The sequence below is a fragment of the Microtus oregoni genome, unplaced genomic scaffold (genome assembly GCF_018167655.1).
Source record: "Microtus oregoni isolate MIOR12 unplaced genomic scaffold, Mior012 000004F_ref0000308, whole genome shotgun sequence".
In the NCBI taxonomy this organism is placed as follows: Eukaryota; Metazoa; Chordata; class Mammalia; order Rodentia; family Cricetidae; genus Microtus; species Microtus oregoni.
The window spans coordinates 63,928,137-63,948,870 of NW_024543063.1; the positions used below are offsets into that span (position 1 = coordinate 63,928,137).

General features: G+C 48.8%; 1 protein-coding gene across 2 annotated transcripts in view; it reads left to right on the plus strand.

The window, feature by feature from the left end:
* Positions 1–20,734, plus strand: part of Znf423 (zinc finger protein 423) — a 238,521-nt gene that overhangs the window by 122,404 nt on the left and 95,383 nt on the right. For both annotated transcript variants that reach the window (XM_041650920.1, XM_041650919.1), the window contains one exon: positions 5,093–5,177. In XM_041650920.1, coding sequence (XP_041506854.1) covers positions 5,093–5,177 — 85 coding nt within the window. The remainder of the gene's footprint in view (positions 1–5,092; positions 5,178–20,734) is intronic.

Here is a 20,734-nt window from a genome sequence, read left to right on the forward strand (position 1 = left end):
TGGGGTTGAGGGAGGAGGAAGAGGAGGAGGAGGAGGAGGAGGAGAGAGGACTGGAGAGAGTGAAGGAAGAACCCCCAGAGGACAGCCTCCTACCCTGGCCCTTGTGTTATAGATGGGCCTACTGAAGCCCAGTGAGCCCAAGGGAGCCTGTATACACCTGGCTAATGGAACCATGCCCCAATACAGACAGAACTGTGAAGTGCATTGGGAGTTGGAGGACTAGAGAGAGACCTCTCTTTGGAGACTGTGGCACCCCTTCATCTCATGGCTTGCCAGTTGACTTCAGTGAGCCTCTGAACAGGGTCAGCGGGACACCTCTCAGAAATCTAGAGTGTGGACACTGGTCTCGTTGCCCAGCTTTGTCTGGCCTTGAGCCTTGGCTGGCCAGGGGCACTCTACTTTGTCCTTGGGAGTGTGGTACTCTGGAATCATATGGCTAAGCTGCAGATCTCCCTCTCCCAGGACCTGCTGTAGTTTGACCCCTCTGGGCCAAGGTCCTCCTGTAAGGTCATAAGGTCATAGCAGTAGGACTTAACATGAAAGTGTTGGTGACCTCAGGGTAGTAATTCAGACAAAGGAAACGCTAACCCCTAGTGTCTGCTGAATTGATTCCCCAGGGATCCCTACAGCTACCCCGCCCTGCCACGACTGGTGGTGGGAGGAGTGGGACCTTTCCTATGCTGACCGCTGCACTGTGCTCAGAGGGTGGAAGGAGTGACAGAGTGTTGGGCACAGGATGGGTCCTGTGTTGTCGCTGCCACTTAGGGTCCACTCTGGCTGAGGTCAGGGTGTAATGATCACCTGTCATCTAGGCAGTCCTTCCCACACTCATTTTCACAAGGGACACAAGCCCAGACTGGTGAGTTCGGTTGCCCGGGCCTTAGCTCTCAAGAGGCAGAGGTGGGACTTGAAGGCCTCCTGTTTACACAGTTCCTCCTCATGCCCATCCCTCTCCGCAGGCACCCTATGGCCCATCCAGCCTGCACGGGGATGCAGCTGGCAGGAATGCAATCTAGGCCAGTCCTGTTCTTACACGGGGGCATGTGGTTGGGCTCCTGTTGCCCTTCCTGAATGCATCCCAACCTGAATGATCCGCCTGTTTCAGCCCACCCACCACTGTTCTGAGGGTCCTGATGGGCAGGAAGCTGCTCTCTGAATCCTGGAACTCCCCTCCCCTCGTCTGCCCTGCATTGAGCGCCTCGCTTAGAAAACCCCTATCACCTGAGGGTATTTCTCTTGGCCCCCAGTGACAGGGTTGGTCTCCAGTAAGCAAGAGCCCTGCTATGAGGCTCTGTTTTGGTAGAGGAACTCCATCCAGACTCTGAAAGGTGAGCCTGTATCCAAGAATGCACAGCGATGCACATGAGGCAGATTGAAGTCTTGTTCCTATCTCTTCCCAGGCCTTTCCCTCCCTGTCTTCCATGTATGAGGCGCCAGGCTGAAAATCCTACCACCCTTGCCAGCCCAGAGATCCAAACAGATAGACCTTTTTCAGAAAGAATCTAGACAAAGCCCAGGTACCTCCTTGATCTAGCCGTTGCCCCTGGGACCTTGCCCCCTGTCTGGGCACGCCTGAGGCCAGGGACCCAGCTGTCTGCTCACCCACCCCTCACTTCCCCCAGGACTCACTCGTGTTAGAGCAGACTCTGGGGGCTGTGCAGGGGCTTGGGGGCTGGAAGGCTGGGACCCTTGGGAGTGTATCCATAGCAACCAGATCTCAGAGGACTGGGTTCCTGTGGGGCTGAGGATGCTGTCGGCTGGAGCGTGAAGCATTGAGGTTTCTAGCTCCCCCGTTCATAAGTAATAACAACATTAACCCGCCTAGCCAACATGGGCAAACCTCTGGCCTCTCACTACCTCAGCAGGTCCTGGGGTGGCTCCATTCTTGGTGGAGCCCCTGGGTGCTCCCTTTACCTGTTCTACCAAAGATTAGCGGATTTCCAATTGGGAAGGTTAGGCGTGTACCTAGGTCACACCAGCTTTCTCTCACACAGAGCAGGACTGTTTAGAGACTTGGGGCCCTAGAGCCTAGAAGAGCTCAACAAGGAGCTCCAGAGGGAGCCTGCCTGGCAGGGAGTTCCAGTCCCCCGCTTACAACATGGGGCTTGGACCTGGTGGTAGCGCCTGTGGCACTGCAGCATCTCTTAGGGCAGTGATGATGCGGTATAAACTGCCAGCTTGCAGTGGCTGCTGGGTACATGCCGAGCGAGAACGTAGTGATGGACACTCCGAAGCTGACCCCTCTCCCCCTGACGAGCTCAGCCAGCTCCTCCCTGCCTTTCTTGCTTTCCTTCCTTATTCTGGGGTGAGAGTCTTCTGTTCCAAGGTTGCTCAGGGCTCTGCTGGGGAGGCAGCCCCTGGCCACAGGCCCTGGGCCTTAGGTCTGGTGTTTCTGGACGGCCCCTAGAGAAGGGCCTTGCCATAGGAGGGGCTTTGAATGTCAAGTTCTGCCTTTGTGTTATGTTATGTCTCCTATGGTGCTCTAGGCTCAAGAGGAGGAGGCAGTGGTTTTTCTGGGATGCTAGAGAAGAAAGGTAGGCCAAGTAGATGTGGGAGCCAAGTTTGGAAGTGTTGGTGCTGGTGAGCCTCTGTGTGTGTGTGTGTGTGTGTGTGTGTGTGTGTGTGTGCTTGCATGCTAGTCATGCATGTACACATATGAATCTAGGCATTGGGTGTTCAGTGCCTGTGTTTCTGTCACACACTTCATGGGCCTCTGCCAGGGTATGTGAGATGCAGGCATCAGGGTTCCAGTGAGAGCAGAAGGCATGCATGTTCTTACCTTTGCCAGGATGAGCAGGTATTTTAATGTGTGAGACAGAATGAACGGTTCTGATAGTAGAGAGGCCAAGACACCTCTTCTCCATGAATATGGAGTTGAGCTGAGATAGGGCCTATGGAGTTGTGTCTTCCTCAGAAGGTCTCCATCCCTGTGGTCTTACAATGGTCAGGATTCTTCGGCACTGTCTTAATCCGCTCTCTGATACCTAATCTGCCCTCTTCTTCCTGGGGTCTTTCCAAGCTGAGTACCACTTCTGGGACCAGTGTCATGGCCTGGCTAGGAACACGCTGAACTCCGTGTTCTCCTGAAACACTTGGGAACTGTTAGAGGGATATTGGAATCTGAGCAGGGGCACTAACACTAGAGCTTGAAGCTTCCAACCCCAGTTTCTTTCCATCTGTCCATCTAGTTTATCCATTCAAATTTTTGTGGCCTCAATAATAATCACAATAAAAGCTAAACAGACTAGGTGTGATGGTATATGTTTGTGATCCCAATACTAGGTGTGATGGTGTATGTTTGTGATCCCCATACTAGGGAGCTGGGGCAAAAGAACCATGAGTCTGAGGACAGCCTAGGCTATGGAGAGAGACTCCATATGAGGCTGAAAAAGTGGGAGGGGCAGATAAACAAAACAACAGAAAAGTTAAATAATTATAAGGCGTTCCCCCCACCAGGTTCCTAAGGCAGTGGAGCCCAGGATACACAAATCATTTCTAGCTCTTTACGTCTCTTCTGATCTAATACAGCACTTTACATATTGCTCAGCAGTTTTACTCATGACCTGCTTGTGAGTCTGTGCTGACCCATAGGGTGGGTAGCACACATTCCTGCCCTCTGGGTGCTTGGGAAGCAGATGAATCACTGAGTCAGGACCCAATGGTAAGTTCTGGCCATCGGTTGGGGGACCTGCTAGGTCCTGGACTCACCCTGGAGTGGGAACAGAAAGCTTCTCATAAACTGTGACATTGAGCTGAGTTCTCCAAGGTGTAAAGGCTGCCCCAGGAGAGAGCCTGCAGATGGAGCCCGGGTGGAGCTGGGCACTGAGCTCCCTGGTGACTAATCCTGGCTTTGTAGCTCACAGTGGCTCCTGCAAGTCCTGCCACCTTTTCCAGTGGTGAGGCACCAACACCTCAGAAGCCACAGTGGTTTCTTAATATGGCTATACTGAGTCCTGTTATTGCCCATATCCTTGTAAATGCTCCATAGCCACGCATGACAGGTACACCACTTTGTCCCTGTGGACAGCTACTCATGCTGAGCTGCGAACATGGAAACCTGCTAGTTTCTGGTTTTGGTGCCTTCACTTACCTCCGGAGACAGCTGGTAGTAGCCACTTGTGTTGTAAACCAGTTGTTGGCACTTGGCCTTGTCTACCCAGGGCAGATGACGAATTCCTGAGCCCTAAAATTGTTGGGAGCAGCACCCCCTGCTCAGCCACAGTGTTCTTAGGATGGGCCAGCGGATGATTGGTTATGGGATAGATGGATGCTGTGTGGACAGATGGGTGGGTGGGGTGTGTGTGTGTGTGTGTGTTTGTGAGTGTATAGATGGACAAACAGAAAGTGGGTGGTATGAGTGTGGAAGCTGTAGATGTTATGAGTAGATATATAGATGGGAAGAAGAGAGCAGTGGATAAATGTGTTGGCATTACTTAGGGTGTGTGTGTGTGTCTCAGATACTTGAAAAAAGCAGTCTAAGGAGAGAAAAGCCCTATTTTGGCCTACAATCTCAGATCTTTCATTCCAGGGTTTCTTAACTTTGTACTTCCAGTTCCTATAGTGAGGCAGGACATGATGACGTCAGGAGCATGTGCCAGGGCTGGCCCCTCCTTCCTCGCACTAGGCCTCACTTCTTACGACACAGTGCCATTATATATGACTCTGTCAAGGGATTACTTCCTCAGACAGGCCAGCTCTCAGGCCCCCAGCTCTTTCTCAGATCTCACCAGTTGGCAAACCACACCTCTCATGCAAGAGATGATACGGGGTTCAGCACACCCAAACTGGAATGGTGGGGGTCCTCGCAGACGGGTGGGTGGGTACATGGATTTGCCTTTATAAGCAGGGAACACTCCCTTGGCTCTTGGGAAAGTTGACCTTGGCACACAGCAGAATTACCCCAGCTTCTGCAGAGGAGCAGCCCCTTGGAAGGATGGCCTGTGATCTTTTGAGGCTAGAGCTGGAGGGAGGTAGGAAGAGGGTGGACTGAGATGCTTGGGAGAGGCCAGACCGTTCTGGGACATCTTGAGCAAAGCTATTGGGGACCTGGCTTTCTGTTTACCTGACTCCTCCTTCTCGTTCTTTCATACAGAAAAAGACGTACCAGTGTATCAAGTGCCAGATGACCTTCGAGAACGAGAGAGAGATCCAGATCCACGTTGCCAACCACATGATCGGTAAGAGCATGCCCTCCGGCATGGGGCTTCTCGCTACGACTGTAACATGGATGGCTCCTCACCATTTCCCACTTGCTGGATGGTGGCCTTTGATTCTGTGGCATTTTCGTGGGAGCCAAGATGGCAGGGTGGGGAGCGCCCGCCCTGCCTACGCCTTGTTGTCACGGTGGCACTCACGCTGCAATCAAAATTTTGACAGCTGCTTCCATTTCCCTCCATTTCTGCGCCAAGTGCTTTCCGGTTGCCGAGCACTCAGGGGCAATTATGTTTCAATTCTGTGTGGCATGACATTGAATACATTTAACTGCTCATGTTTTCCCATGCCATGTGATGAGTTCTGCGGCATTCTGTCAAAAGAGAATGCTCACAAAGTTGGGCCCATTCCTAAGTGGTTTTGAACTTCGAAAAGTTCCTTTTTGTTTTTTTGAGACAGGGTTTCTCTGTGTACCCCCAGCTGTCCTAGAACTTACTCTGTAGACCAGGCTGGGCTCAAACTCACAGAGATTTGCCTGTCTCTGCCTCCTGAGTGCTGGGATTAAAGGTGTGTGCTACCACCACCTGGCGAAAAATTCTCTTTTTAGAAGGGGAGTTTTCAAAATCCCACAGAGCTCACCCACAGCCCAGCATTCCCAGGGAGGCAGTGACTTTCTCCTGACCTTGAGTAGCTGGAGATGCCTGGTTCAGAAGAGAAGATGCTGCTGCTTTATAAATGTCCCCAGGGGTTGGAATGGCAGCGGCCAGTTTGCGGTGTGATGGGATGGCTCTTTTTGACACCCCAGCCTCAGAAAAGTCCTGGAATTTCAGTACCCTGGGTTTTTCTTCGACTTTTGATCACCTCCCAAATCCTGTGGTCTGAGCAGAGAGATTGTTGTCAGCCAGAGTGGCCTGCCCCTGGCCCGTGTTTTGCTTCCTCCAGTATCTTTTCATTTGAGTCCTAACTAAACCCTTCATGGCACACTTTTAGAAACCTTACTCGCTTGTCTTTGAATCTGACCACACCTCTATAGCCAGTGCCCAGATCAAGAAAGCCAGCTGTCCCCAGCACCCCAAACCAACTAACTCTTTTGACTCCATAGGTCCCCTGCTACCAGCAAAAGGTTGCTCCCGTCCTGCTGTCCCAAAGCACAGTTGGGTGTGTTTGATTTGTGTGTTCTATGAATGGATCCTCACCATTTGTACTCACAGTATCTGGATGCTCCCTCTCTCCCCATGCTTGCCTCTGTCTGAGGCCCAGTCTTCCCATTCTCTCTCTTCAGGGTGGACTGTTCTGTCATGGGAACATGGCTTTGTGTACTTGCTCCTTCCTGGCTGACTCTGGGGTTGTTTCACAGAGTGCATTGCTGTGACTAGGGTGCTGCACATGCCTGTTAGTGAATGTACACATGGGACCTTCATGGGGATGTGGGAATATATAGGTACCATATCCTGTAGATAATATAATGTGTCATATGCATAAGGGGGGATACCAGAGCAGATGTGGAATTGCCAGGTCACCGGGTGTGTGATATTCTCCTTCAGTAGACGGAGGCACATCAGTTCTCAGAGTGGATGGATGCATGTTGCTCTAGCCCACGGTGTGAGGCCTCTGCCACAGTCCATATGTCATGTCAACATGAAGGGAACTGTCGCAAAGGCCCCCTTTAATGGAGATGGTACAAAATGAGAACGGTCCCTTGGTCCCCATCCTGCTTAGTGGGGTCCTCACTCACCCCTCATCTGATCAACTTCTGCCCGGGGTGGTGTGGAGTTTTTCTTCTGATGCAGAGAGCATGGTCACGTGTTTGGTGAACACATGGGCAGTGAATGGGTAGGAAGCACCAGGAAGGGCAGGTGGGCCCGGGGGTTCAGCCTGAAAGGGAGACTGGTGGGTTTTTAATGTCTTCTACCTGAAAGGCCCTGCAAAAGTGCAGGAAGGGAAACTATCCTGTCTGCAGGCTTTGAGACTCTTCCTTGGAAGAGCCGGTGGTTGCTGATGAAGATATCTGGAAATGTTTGCTTCTGTAGCAAGTGGCAATATGGCTCCTGTTTGTGAACATGGAGGGCAAGAGCCGGCTAGTTGGACCGTGGAGACTTCCAGGATGTTCCCCTCCCTTTTCTCTTCTACCTCTCTTTTGTCCGTGACTTGAAAAGCATTTGTCTTCAGGAGCAAGGCAAGAGGGCTGCTCAGCACCAGAGTATAGGACCTCAAAAGGAGGGTGTGATGGGCCTTCAGTTTTGTTTGAGAGCTGGTCCTCAATGGGTGGCATCTATCTGGTGACTGGGCATGGCACCTCATCTACACCTGCTTGCATCACTGTGAGCTGGTCTGCTGCTAGGACATGGGGGAGCTATTGGTCTCCTGCAGCTCAGTGGAGGGTCTTAGGACCTGAGATTTTAGCCCCCTTAGCAGGGGGTATGATACTCATGCCCATGGCCTGGTAGCGCCTCTTGCCCTCACCTCTCTGCCAGCTGCTGCCCTTTTCCTACCTCCTCACTCTGACCCATCAGAGAACATCAGTGGAGCAGGATGGTGAGAGCCATGTGGCCTCTAGGGGACTTTGAGGGTGGAATGCCTACAGCCTTGCTCTCAGGACTTACAACATCCTGTTCAAGATGCTGTAGGGCACAGCTGTGCAGTGCAGACTTTGAGGAGGATGCAGTACTAATCCCCATCTTATAAACGGAAGGATCTAGCCTTGCAGAGAGAGAGAGGCCTTGCACACTCGCTTAAATGACTTGTTCAAGATCTTACCGCTGCTGCACAGTAGAGCATGTCAAACAACAGCCTGACTCTCTCCGTTGTGTTTATAGCCCTGGCCTGGCCTATAGTAAGAGGGACCATGGGTCCCTGTCTCTAGAGGAGACAGATTAGTGCTGGAGTTGATTCCGATGGCCCCAGTTCAGGGACCTGCAGATCAGAAGGACCTGCCTGGGTCCTGAAAGATGAGGAGTTTTTTCTTTGGTGGGGTTGTCTCTGAGAGATGAGCTCAGCATAGGGAAAGGAGCCTTTGTTTCTGCCGTTTGGCCATGAAGGTGTAGATCAGCCCTTCAGAGGACCATGTGGCAGCAGAGCTCAGGGACAGGAGTGGAAGAGCTGTGGGGCTCAGTCTGATGGCTCAGCACATGGCCATAGCATCATGGCAGTGAAGACAGGGATGCCATTTGTGGGCACAGTCACAAGGGGCTCTGAATACCGAATTAAGGGATGTCAATTTGGACTTACATTCTAGGCTGGGTCCACTGCTCAACCTGATCCATCCTCTTGCCCGATGTTTTGTTTGGATTTTCTTGAAATTTTAGAAGAGGCGGCATCTGGATTCCTTCTCCACACAGGCACAGCGCATGGGAGCAAACAGCGGCTGTTCTCCATGGGCAAGAAGAGTAGGCAGGTGTCCTCTCGGGATCTGCAGGCTCACTGGGGTAGGCTGGGTGCTGCATGGGGCAGGATGGCTCATTTGTGTCCCCAGTCATCAGTCTGTGCATATAGGCTTGATCTAAAACACCAGGGAGCCATCGAAGGTTTTGGAGTGGGCTGTGACTTGGACAGAGCTGAGAATTTTAGGAGGATTGAGCAGAGTGCCGTGTTTGCAGACAGAGAGCAGGGTGGGACGAGTACGAAATCCTCTCCCTGTACCCCAGGGGTTGGAGGCAAGCACTAGTGGACAGGATGACGTTTGGCCGGTACTGTGAGCATATAAGCCCTGAGCAAGGAGCCGTGACGTAGGATTGGTTCTGCAGTCCTAGTAAATCTGTTGGGCCCAGAGTCCTTAGGGACTCTTGCTAAATGGCCTGAGTCCGGAGTGGCTGCCCTGAGGCCGGCCTGAGTAACAGTTGCCCTCAGCCGAACCAAGGGGACTTGGGGGTGGAAGTGGCAATGTTCAGCTTGGCAGCCTTCTAGTAAAATCGGGGCACGTAGGGGGCCGAGACAGGTCTCCTCTGGGGCCCCAGCTGCTGGAGAACTCCCCTGGGGCTGGTAAACTAGCCGTTTGGTAGGAGAGAGGTGGAAGCGCAGAGTGGCTTTACTGCCTGTATATGCTGGGCACTAGGGTGGCTGAGGATGCTTCTCCTTAGGGGCATTTTTCTAGTATCCCTCCCAGGGCTGCTGGGGCAGTGGGACTTTGGATCTGCTGGAGACAAGGATTTTGGGAAGCCTTTCAATACAGGGTCATCTTTGAAAGCCCATGCTACCACAGGGCTGGGCGCCTGCAATGGGCATATAAAGATCTTTGAGAAACCAATTGTCCTGGCAAGCTGGCTGCTTCTTGACTGTTTGGAGGCATCTTCTCTTTTGATTCTTTGGGATGGAGCACTTGATACAGGCAGGATGAAGGCTCTGAGAACTTACTCTCAAGATAGGAAACTTGCTGTGACCTAAGGTGGTTACTAGGCCCTGGACCTCTGAATATCCTTACTCGGGGCCTCATAGACCTCTGGGGGAACCCCAAAGAAGTCAAGTTGGGAAGGGATAGTCCTTGAGGATTGTTTGTCCTCAGTGTCCTTGGACAATGATTATGGGCTCTCTGGAGGACAGCTAGGCAGGGCCAGGCTTTCCCCAGGGACATTAGTCATGTCCTGCTGGCCCCTGTCCCTGGGTGCCTATCAGGGGCTGGGCTAGAAATGGCTTCTGCTCGGGACTTAAGCATACCGTACTGTTGGCTTCCTAGCCATTCCCTCGTTATACAAATAGGTAATCCATCTGCAGGGGGTCTCTGTGTACTGTGTGTGTGTGTGTGTGTGTGTGTGTGTGTGTGTGAGAGAGAGAGAGAGAGAGAGAGAGAGAAAGAGAGAGAGAGAGAATGTGAATATGAATCTCTGGTTATGTATCTGAGTACCTGAAGACACCAGCCCACCCTTCTTGCTGCCCTCTGGAAGTCTGGGACCCCCTGTGGGCCCAGCCCACAGCATTTTGGAGGAGAGTCCTGGCTGGTCCAGGGGGAATAGTTTGGAGTGGAAACCAGTGAGATTTCTCTCGCACCAGGGAGATAGGAAAGTCTCAAATCAAACCGAAGAGGTTAGCGTGGAAAGGAAAAGGAAAGGGCTCCCTGCCAGGCTCAGTAATGGCGCCTTTGATTCTGGTAACGCCAGACCTGAGCCTCTGTTCCCCTCAGTATGTGATAAAATGTCTGCTTCTCTGGAGACTGTATTTTGGGTTTTGGAATTGTTCTGCCACAGTAATAAGTCTGAACAGACAGCCAGTAAGCTATCACAGCTCGGGCAGAGAAGAGAGCAAGCAGGACTCAGTTTCCTTGACTTCCGTTGGCTTCCCTGTTAGTGTGTTCTAGAAAGCTGTTGGTCAGCACTCTGACTCTTTCCAATGGTGTGACCCTCAGATTCTCACTTTGTGTGCGCGTATGTGTGTGTATGCGTGTGTGCGCGTGTGTGTGTGCATGTGTGTATGTGTGTGCGCGCGTGTGTGCATGTGTGTATGTGTGTGCGCGTATGTGTGTGCATGTGTGTATGTGTGTGCGCGTATGTGTGTATGCGTGTGTGCGCGTGTGTGTGCATGTGTGTATGTGTGTTGTTTTCAAGAAGAGGAAAGAGGTGTACAATTGGGATTTCCCCTATTAGTAACCTTGTAACATTACATCCAACAAACCTGGTTAAATCCTCTGGGCATGTTCTGAGGAACTGTTCGTTCATCTGGGCACCTGATACTTCAAGTTTACCATAATGTCACCAGCCTCAGATATGGGCTGTGTTGGTCAATGCGAGTGTGCCACTGTGATCAACGTATCAGTTTGGATTAATTTGGGGGTATATTTCTGGGTTTTATTGATCAGTGTGTCTGTTCCTTTGTCAGTGACACTCTTGATTACTGCCACTATAGAGTAAATCTCTTTTTTGTTTGTTTGTTTTTGTTTTTCAAGACAGGCTTTCTCTGTGTAGCCCTGGAACCTGCCTATAGACTGGCCTAGCCTTGAAATCAGAGATCTCCTTGCTCCTGCCTCCCAAGTGCTAGCATTAAGGACATGTATCACCATGCCTGGCTTAAATCTTAAAATTAATAGACTGATCCTCTCTTAAAATCATTTTTTCAATATTATTCTAGATTCTCCAGTTTCTTTGCTTTTCAGATAAATCTTAGAATAACCTTGTTTATATCCAAAGAAATTCTTACTGTAACTTAAAATGTATTTATTCTCTTGTTCGTTTGTTTGTTTTGGTTTTGTTTTTTGAGACAGGGTTTCTCTGTCTTTGACTGTCCTGGAACTCACTCTCTAGACCAGGCTGGGCTCAAACTCACAGAGATCCGCCTGTCTCTGCCTTCCTGAGTGCTGGAATTAAAGGTGTGCCACCACCACCACCTGACCTTATACTTTATTATTTATGTGTTTTTGTGTGTAAATAAAAGCCACGTGTGTACGGATGCCCACAGAGGTCAGAAGAGGGCATTGGAGCCCCTGGAGCTGGAGTTCTAGGAAGGATTTGAGTGGCCTGATGTGGGTGCTGGAAACAACTTAAGCCTCCGAGAGAGACAGCATCTTGCCTGTTGTCTCTCCAGCCCTCTTCTGTAGTTTCGATAAGAGTTGTGTTACATGTGTATGTTGATCTGGAGAGTGCTGTCTTCTGGGCTCTGTTCTGTTTCCCAGCCCATTAACACAGTGATTCCTTTCATTTAGCTAGATCTTCTTTGATTTTTTTTTCAAAACATTTTTTTTTTTTTAGTTTTCACTGTATGATACCTGTGTAGGTTTAAATAGATTTATTTAAATGTTTATTGTTTTTACCAATTATAAATTGTATTTTTAATTTTGGTGTTTAAATATTTGTTATCCATATTTACAAATGTAATTGGTTTATTTTATTTTGTTGTGTATTGTATATATCATATTGTGTATATTGTAGTGTATTGCATTATGTTTTTGAGATGGAGTCTTGATGTATATAGCTCAGGCTGGTCTTGAACTCTTGATCCTTCTATTTCCACTGTCTGAGTGCTAATATTATAGGCATATGACACTATATGTGGCAATGATGGTTCTTTGAGCGCAGTTTTGTATCCTTAGAATTTGCTCAATTAGCATAGCTATCTGATTTTTATTTTATGTTTTAGAGTTTGTGGGTTTTTCTTTCTTTTTTTTTTGAAATAACCAGTCATGTTGTCTATTGGGGAATTTTATAGGTCCTTATCTATATCTTTTTATTTCCTTTTCTTGTATTATTTCTTTGGCTTGCACTTGCAAGATGGTGTTGAGTAAGAGTGGTGGAATAGATACCCTTGTTTCCGGGAGAGCACAATTCATTTTTATTTATTTTTTCTCTTTTTGGTTTTTCGAGACAGAGTTTCTCTGTGTAGCTTTAGAACCTGTCCTGGAACTCTCTCTGTATACCAGACTGACTTCGAACTCACAGAGATCCACCTGCCTCTGCATCCCAAGTGCTGGGATTAAAGTCATGCACCACCACAGCCCAGCTAAATCATGAATATTTTAGCTTCTTTGCTAGTATAGGACTATTCAAATCAGGCCATAATATGTGAGTTTTAGTAGTTTATTTTTCAAGAAGTTAGTTTGTTCCATCTAATTCTTAAATTTTCTGTATTGGCATTGTTCCCTTATCCTTTTGATGTCCATAAAGATAGCCTTACATTCATGCCTGATGCTGGTAATTTGTAAGCCTGTTCCCCTCCCCCACCCCCCTTTATTTCTCAGTCTTGTTAGAGGTTTGTCAATTTTATTGATCTTTTCAAAGAACCAACTGTTTGTTAATTAATTTTCAATTTTGTGTTTTCTGTTGCCTGATTTCTGATCTCATCGGTGTTATTCCCTCTCTTCGGCTTGCTTAAGGCTTTACTGTTTTTCTAGGTTTTGGAATGGATGTTTGTTGATCTGGGACTTTTTATCTTTGTTGAGCTCTTGCTATCATCTTGGCATTGATTCTGCCGTGCTTCTCAGATTCCTAATATGCTGTAGTTTTATTTTAATTAGTTTATCTATTTATTTGTATGTGTGTGTGTTATGTGTTTGTGGTTTATTTACACACCTGTGTGTATGCATGCAGAGGGCAGAGGTGGGTTTCTAGTGTCCTGTCTTGTCACTCCCTACTTTATTCTTTTGAGAGACACAGTCCCTTGTTGAAACTGGAGTTAGGCTAGTGGCCAGCAAGCCCTGGCGGTCTTACTGCCTCCAACCCCGTAACATTGGGAATACAGGCACTCATGACCATACCTGACTTTTAAATGTGAGCACTAGTGATTTGAACTCAGGTCCTCATGCTCGCATGGTAAGCAATCTTACCCACCCAGCTGTCTCTTAAACTCTAATTAGATACAATTTAAAAATTGCCTAAAATGTGCTCTTTAGTTCATGATTATATGGAAGTACATTATTCAATATACAAGTGTTTGGAGTTTATCTTTGCACTATTAATCTCTAGTTATATTCTATCATGATTATGTGTATGACTCTCTCTCTCTTTCTCCCTCCCTCCCTCCCTCCCTCCCTCTCTCCCTGTTTCCCTCCCTACCTCTCTCCTTTCTTGCTTGCTTGCTTATGTAGCCCAGGTTTGCTTTGAACTCTTAATCCTTCAGAGGTCAATGTCAGGTATCTTCCATTGCTTTCCACTTTAGTTTTTTGAGTTAGTGTCTCTCACTGAGCTTATAGATTCAGCTAGGCCATATTGCCAGCACCAAACCCCAGAAATCTGAAGCCAGGGCCCTGTGCTTGGATGGTAGGCTCTTTACAACTGAACCCTCTCCCTAACTCCTGCATGTTTTTAAGAATCGTTACTGTAGGTATTAAATTATATGCCTAGCATTTTCAGATACAGTTTGTATTGTTTTACCAGTTTAGCTGAAATGCAGAAAACACTGCCTCCCCTGTTTATTCTAATCACCTTAGTTGTTTATTCTCTGTATTTCTGGAATTACTGTCAGTGTTAATGTAACTTCTTGTTTTGTGTCCAGTCTCATTTAGAAGAAAAAAGTCACGTATGCTTCTTGCTGTCTCCCCAGCATCCCTCCCTTGTTAACCACCCATCTTTGGTCATTTCCTTTCTGCCTAGAGAACTTCCTTCAGTCATTCAGCGGACATCCGCCTCTGCTGACACATTTTCCTAGGTTCCTCTGTCAGGGGCTGTCTCCATTCGACTCTTACTGAATGGAGGTTCTAGGTTGACAGGTCCTTTGCTTCCAGTATTTGGCAATGTGCCACTTCCTTCTCACCTCCATTGCTGCTAGTGAGATGTCGGCTGTCCTGAGCTGTTGTGTAACTCTCCTGGGCAAGGCACACTTTGTCCCTAGCTAGATGGGTCTTGGTGTGGATTTCTTTGGGTTATTCTTTAGTGATGCACAGATGCTCTTGAGGTTTGAGTGTGCAATGTCCTGCTCAGGCTGATGTGTGTGACCACTTGGTCCCCAGTTGGTGGTGCTGTTTTACTCAGAACCTTGCTCGAGGAATGGGTTGCTGGGAGATGGGCCTTCAGGGTCCTAGCCCATCCCTTGTTCCAGACTCTGTACTTATGGCTATCATCTCATTTTCTGCTGCCATGAACTCCACCCTGCTTTCACCACAGTGGCTCACAACCTCAAAGTCCATCCCTCCTCCCCTGAGGTGCCTCTGTCTTTCTGGAATTTGGATCACATGACACAGATTTTATAGTTGCAGCAATCTCTGTTATATTCATTACTCGGTGCTGTTTGTTTAGACTGGGTCATTCTTTTGGCAGCCATTCTGCCCTCTGTTTCATAGATTCTCTTCTCTGACTCCTACTGTTAAGTTCTCTCATTGACTTTTAATAGATTTCACTTTGTTTTTATTTTAAGCTTTCCAGTCAGTGCTTCTTGTTATTTGCATTTTGTGTGTGCAAAATATAGTGTACACGTGTGTCCGTGTGTGTGTGTGTGTTCACATGTGTGAAGGCCAGAGGTTGAGGTCAGATGTCTTCTGTCACTCTCCACTGTATTTTTCGAGACAGGGCCTTCCAGTGAGACCGGGACTCATTGATAGTTAGGCTGACTGGCCGGCAGGCTCCAGAAATCCTCCTGTCCCCTACTCCCACATCCAGCAATGGGGTGATAGACATTTGTCACTGCGCCTGCCTTTTTATGTGGCTGCCAGGGACCCAGAGTCAGGTCCTTATGCTGCAAACCCTTTAGCCACTAAGCCAGCTCCAGCTCTGCTTCGTTCCTCTTTGTATCTATGCCTGTGGTGAGACTTCCTGTTTTAAGGGTGTTCACAAAATATTTCTCCCTTCCCTTTCCTCCCTCCAAACCCTCCCATATACCACCCCTTTCTCTTTTTCAAATCCATTAACTGGTGTTACATGCATATATGTATACATACATATTCCTAAATATATACCTACTTAGTCTATATAATCTTACTCATAAGCACGTTTTCAAAGCTTGGTACTTTTATAGTGGATTCTTTTTTTTTTAATATTTATTTATTTATTTATTTATTTATTTATTATGTATACAATATTCTGTCTGTGTGTGTCCGCAGGCCAGAAGAGGGCACCAAATCTCATTACAGATGGTTGTGAGCCACCATGTGGTTGCTGGGAATTGAACTCATGACCTTTGGAAGAGCAGGCAATGCTCTTATCCACTGAGCCATCTCTCCAGCCCCCTATAGTGGATTCTTTAAATTCTTGATCAGCTAGTTCTACCATGGCTATCATTTCAATGAAAGCATGTACTGATTATGTTTTTCATTCAATTTGAGATCTTCCTGGCTTGTTTTATTTATTTATTTATTTACTTGCTTACTTATTTATTTATTTATTTTGGTTGCTGTTGTTTTTTGTGGTGTTGGGTGGCGAATATAAGGGCTGGTGCATGCTGAGCTCGTGTTGCTCTGCCTCTGAGCACTGAAGGTGCATGGCTTTTGATTGAAATCTTTATGTTTTGGATTATCTGCTGAAACCCTGGCTCTTATTTAGACCTTATGTCTCACCCGAGTTTTTCTGTTGCACTGTAGGGAAGGGGAGGTCCGGATGCCATCTTTTGTTTGTTTGTTTTGAGACAAGGTTTCTCTATGTAACCCTGGCTGTTCTGGAACTCACTTTGTAGACCAGGTTGGCCTCATACTCAGAGATCCACCTGATTCTGCCTCCTGAGTGCTGGGATTAAAGACGTGCAACGCCACTGCTTAGCCGCAGGTTCCATCGTATAGCCAGGCACGGTGGTAGCGTTAACAGCCTCCCAGCTAAGCCTCAACCGCTGTCTTGTAGTGGTGATAAAGCTCCTTCATCCTGCTTCCAGTGTCTTTAGGAGAGTGGGTGGAAGTCCCTCACTATGGCTGATTGCTTTCAGTAGGAGGAGCATCTTGGCTTCCTCCTGACCTCATTGTAACAGCGAGATGTAGAGCGTATTGATGCCTCATTAAACATTGCCAACAGAAACCCCTATGTGTGTGTGTGTGTGTGTGTGTGTGTGTGTGTGTGTGTATATATATATAACAAAAAGTTTTAAAAACTTAGTGTACGTTTCTGAGTTCCCAGTCTCTCCAACTCTAAGCCTGAGGTATGCAAGGCAAAAAGGAAGCTCAGCACCCTTGCCTTGTATCCTTATTTGGGTTCCAATGTCCAGTGGCCTCTGGTGGTCTCTCTTGTTTTCCTGATACAGTATCTAATTCTTAGCCCGAAGGTGTTCTGTCCATGGAAAGATCTAGAAGCTAAGCAGGCTGTCAGGAGTGTCAGCAGTGTCTCAGAAACATTGATTCCACAGCTACTCCTGGGCTAGCCTGGGTCAAAGGACTCATGGAGAATAGTGGCACCAAGACACAGGCAGGATAGCTTCCAGCCCCTCCCTCTCCTTCGTCCTCCACAGAGGCGGAGAAAGTTCTGCTGTGCAGACCCCTGGCTGCCGCCACTGTAAACCAGGCTCAGCAGTGCCCAGCATGAAGTGGGGGGTAGAGACCTTGCCTGTGCTTCCCATGTAGTCTTTCTCTTTCTCCCACCAACTGTCCTTCACATTCTGGTGTTATCCTGGGAGCTGAGGTGGACAGCTGCTGGGCTGAGCCAGATGCAAGGCAAATTCAGGCTGTTTGGGGGCTGGGCCTCAGGATCACTGAAGTAGGCGCTAGAGAGCTCTCTAGGCCCTGGAGCTGAGGGTTGCAAGCTGCTGTGGGAGTTGGAAAGAGGAATACTAGAATTTTATGGGCTACTTGGTTGTCTTGTCCCTTCATACAGGGACAGCTCTTGCATGGGCACTGTTTATTCAGCTGAGCATCCTCAGCCTCCTCTCTCATCCCCGGGGTATCATCCAAGGAACCTGCAGCTCCAGACAGCACTTGGGTAGGTACTGGAGTCAGGACACTTCGGAGATTGCTAGGCAAATGAGCAGGCGACAGATTGTTTTTCGAAGCATCAAATGCACTGTCAACATGAACATACTTCTGGACTTAACAGTCAAATGTGCGAATTAATTACAGACCTGTTCCGAAGCAGTCTTGTTTGTACTTTCGCTGGACTGAAACAACCCTGTTCTTGGCCCATCTTTTCTAGGGAAAGGATTCTGCCCCCTGTGCCTTTGAAGTTTTGGGGACGGATAGAAATGCAAGAGACGGGCAAAAAGTGGCTTCCAAGTCAAGACTGGGTTCTCATATATTAGTTAGCATGCGCAGTAACAAACATCCATAGCTTTAGTGAACCAAAGTGAAGGGTCTTCACTGATAATTAAAGGATATGGAAATTGAGGTTCTCCGTCCAGTCAGCCCGATTTGTCATCTTACATGTCTGAAATTATGGCTTGATCATCACCCTACACAGGCTGAAGGGAGCAGAGAGGGACCCTTCACAGTATAGCATCCATAAAACCCCTGAGTGAGGGCTGTCTTCTAATAAGGAGTACTTTGAAGGATAAACACTCTCGGCGGTTGCCTGTGTAGAAGGCTTTGCCTATCTTAGCATAAGCTTTTAATACCTGTTTAGCCAAGAAAGGGAGGGTAGTGTGGTAGGGCAGATCATCTGGGGCGATGCCTTGCCTCTCCTTCAGAGGTAGACCGTCCTTCTCTTGGCTGTGAGCAGACTCCCTCCCCGTGGGACCCCACTGAATGAATGAATGATCACTGCTCAGGGCCAGTCAGATGGCCTTTGGGTGGCTTGTGCCATCTCTGCCTGGAGACTTGGGAAACCTGTTTCTGGGACAGCAAGGCATTGCTCAACCAAAGCAGACAGGTAGCTAGGATATCTCTTGGTTTTCTTATGTCCCAGGGCCCTGTGGGCACACGTGCCAGGCAGTCATATAGGGCCAGTGTTTGATCTGGGACTTCGGTTACAGTACTTTAAACACTGTTGTCTTCCCGGACTCCGAGTTCCCTCCTGAACCCCAGCCTGCAGGCCATCCCTTGAACGTTGCTAAAGAGTGAACCTGTACAGGAATGAACTTGGTGTTGCTCTGCTCCTGATGCCAGAGGACAGGGCTCTTCTGGAGCACGGTCGCTCTGGCTGAATTCATTGCAGCAGCAATGGGGGCTGTGCACGCGACTGAGGTACAGCCCTTCACACCATTCACAGCCCTCAATTTCCTTGAGCACCCTGTACTGGGGGTGGTGCGCTCATGGAGGTTGAAATCCCCCTTGGATCAATCTTCTCTTTTTGCATCAGGCAGTTTGGGGAGGTGTCATCAGAACATCTGCCCGCCTTTCGCCGTCTGGCGGCTACTGTGAAGCAGTGGCTGGGAACTGACGCCTGTCAGTCAACCCTGGGTTGAGTATCTCCCACCCGTCGGCTGTTGCCTTGGCCTTGAGAATGTGTTTATTTAACAGGGAAAGGGACTAGATGCTGAGGGGTAAGTAAGCAGAAGCGCTCCTTGTTCACCTCACAGCTTTCCAGGGCTAAGGGAGGTTGATAGGCCTCACTTAGTGGAAATTACCATTTCGCTTTCCTGATGGGTGGTCGAGGATGTCCCCACTCTATTTAAGAGTGGCTCTAGGCAGGGAAGCTTGGCTCTGTCTCCAGGAAGAGAGCTGGGTGTTCTCTGTGTTAGGAACAGTGTTTGCATGGTCTCTGTACTCCGCCAAAGCCAAGGAAGTGGGAGCCAGATAAAGAAGAACACCTGCCCAGGGTCACACAGCTGACCGAATGCAGACCACCCTTGACACCACCAAGTTCTGTCTCCTCTTCTCTTCATGAACTACTTCTTGAGTGGTCACTTCACATTTGTGGTCTCACTCATTCATTTAGCGAAGGACTAAAATCGTCCTCATGAGTGATGCTTTCCGGAGGAGGACCCTAGGAGTCTGTGCAATCACCAAGTACCCCTGCCCCACCTCCAGGATTTGTGTCATGGGGAGGTTTGGAGGATTCTGGGCCATACCACACCTGCTGTTGCTGGCTGAGGGCTCACTGGGAACCTTGACGCTGTTGAGAGACTCCAGAAATGAGGCCAGCAGGTACGTCTGAAATCACAGCTGTGCTTCATGCCTGTGCCCTTGGGCCGCTGGATGAGAGGTGTCCCCGGAGAGTGGAGAGGTGTGGTTGGGGAGCTCTGCTCTTAAATGAGCGTTCTGTAGATTCCACAGTTAAGGTCGGGAAAGTCTGCTCTGGACCCCCTTGCTCTGTCCTTCCTGCCATTAAGAGGCCTGGAACACATGTGTGTCAGCCTATCCCGGTGGGCAGTCTGCAGAAGCCTTCAGCCTTTGAGACCCCAGGCTCCTGTGCCCAGGGTGGACGCTTTCCCATCTGGCCCAGCAGATTGATGGGGAGCCAATGGGTTTTAGTGTTCCTCAAGATCCAAGTGGATGGCAAGTGGAGTGGGGAGTGCACAGAAGCCCAGGGTCCTGCCTGACTGTCTGTATTTATTATTCTCTGACCCACTTTTGGTTGTTTTCCCATTACCAAAACCTGAGTGCAGCTCCTCTTCTTCCTCTCAGCTGGCATTGTTCCTGCCTAAAGTTTTCCCTGCATTGATGACCATGCACCTCTGCATTTGTCTGTCCCTAGCCCTGCCTCTGCGCCCACCAGCCATAAAATGCAGCTTGCAAGGTGAGGATGGAGGCAGGCTGAGTACCTCGTGACATTCTCATGTAAACAGTTAAGGGATGAATTCTCCTAAGGTCGTGCACTGGCGTGGCCCGAGCATCCTCAAACATGGAGTTACGTGGGGCCCTGGAATAGCTTAAGATGGTGGTGTTTTAAACCACGTACAAGAACTTCCTGGACTTTGTATCTAACTTCCTGGAGAAATGTGTCACCTATGTGGCATGTCCACAGGCTGGTGTTAAATTGAGGTGCAATGGTTTGAACGGTAGGTCTCCCCAATACATGTGTGCAGGCTGAGAACGGTTTTCATCTTGTTTTTTTTTTTTTTAGGCAGTCGTGATAATCGCAGTTGTCTAGATCTTAGGGATAGCATTGCCCTTTGGCCGTGGCCTGGGACCCTGCCTTTCATGGCTGTGGATTTTTTTCCTCCTTTTGGTACTTTAGTGCCCGGGCACCGTGCTGGAGCTGCTGAAGAGACTTCTCTCTGCGGTGCCGTTTGCCTGCCAGCAGCTCTGCTGTTAACCTTTGGGGTTTGCTCACAAAATAGAAACTCTTTGTAGGTCAGTTTGTCAGTAATTTTGGCAGCTGTGGGGCCACCAAGGGAATGAGGCTTGGTTCCCACTCGTCTCTCACGTTCGGTTTGGAGACTT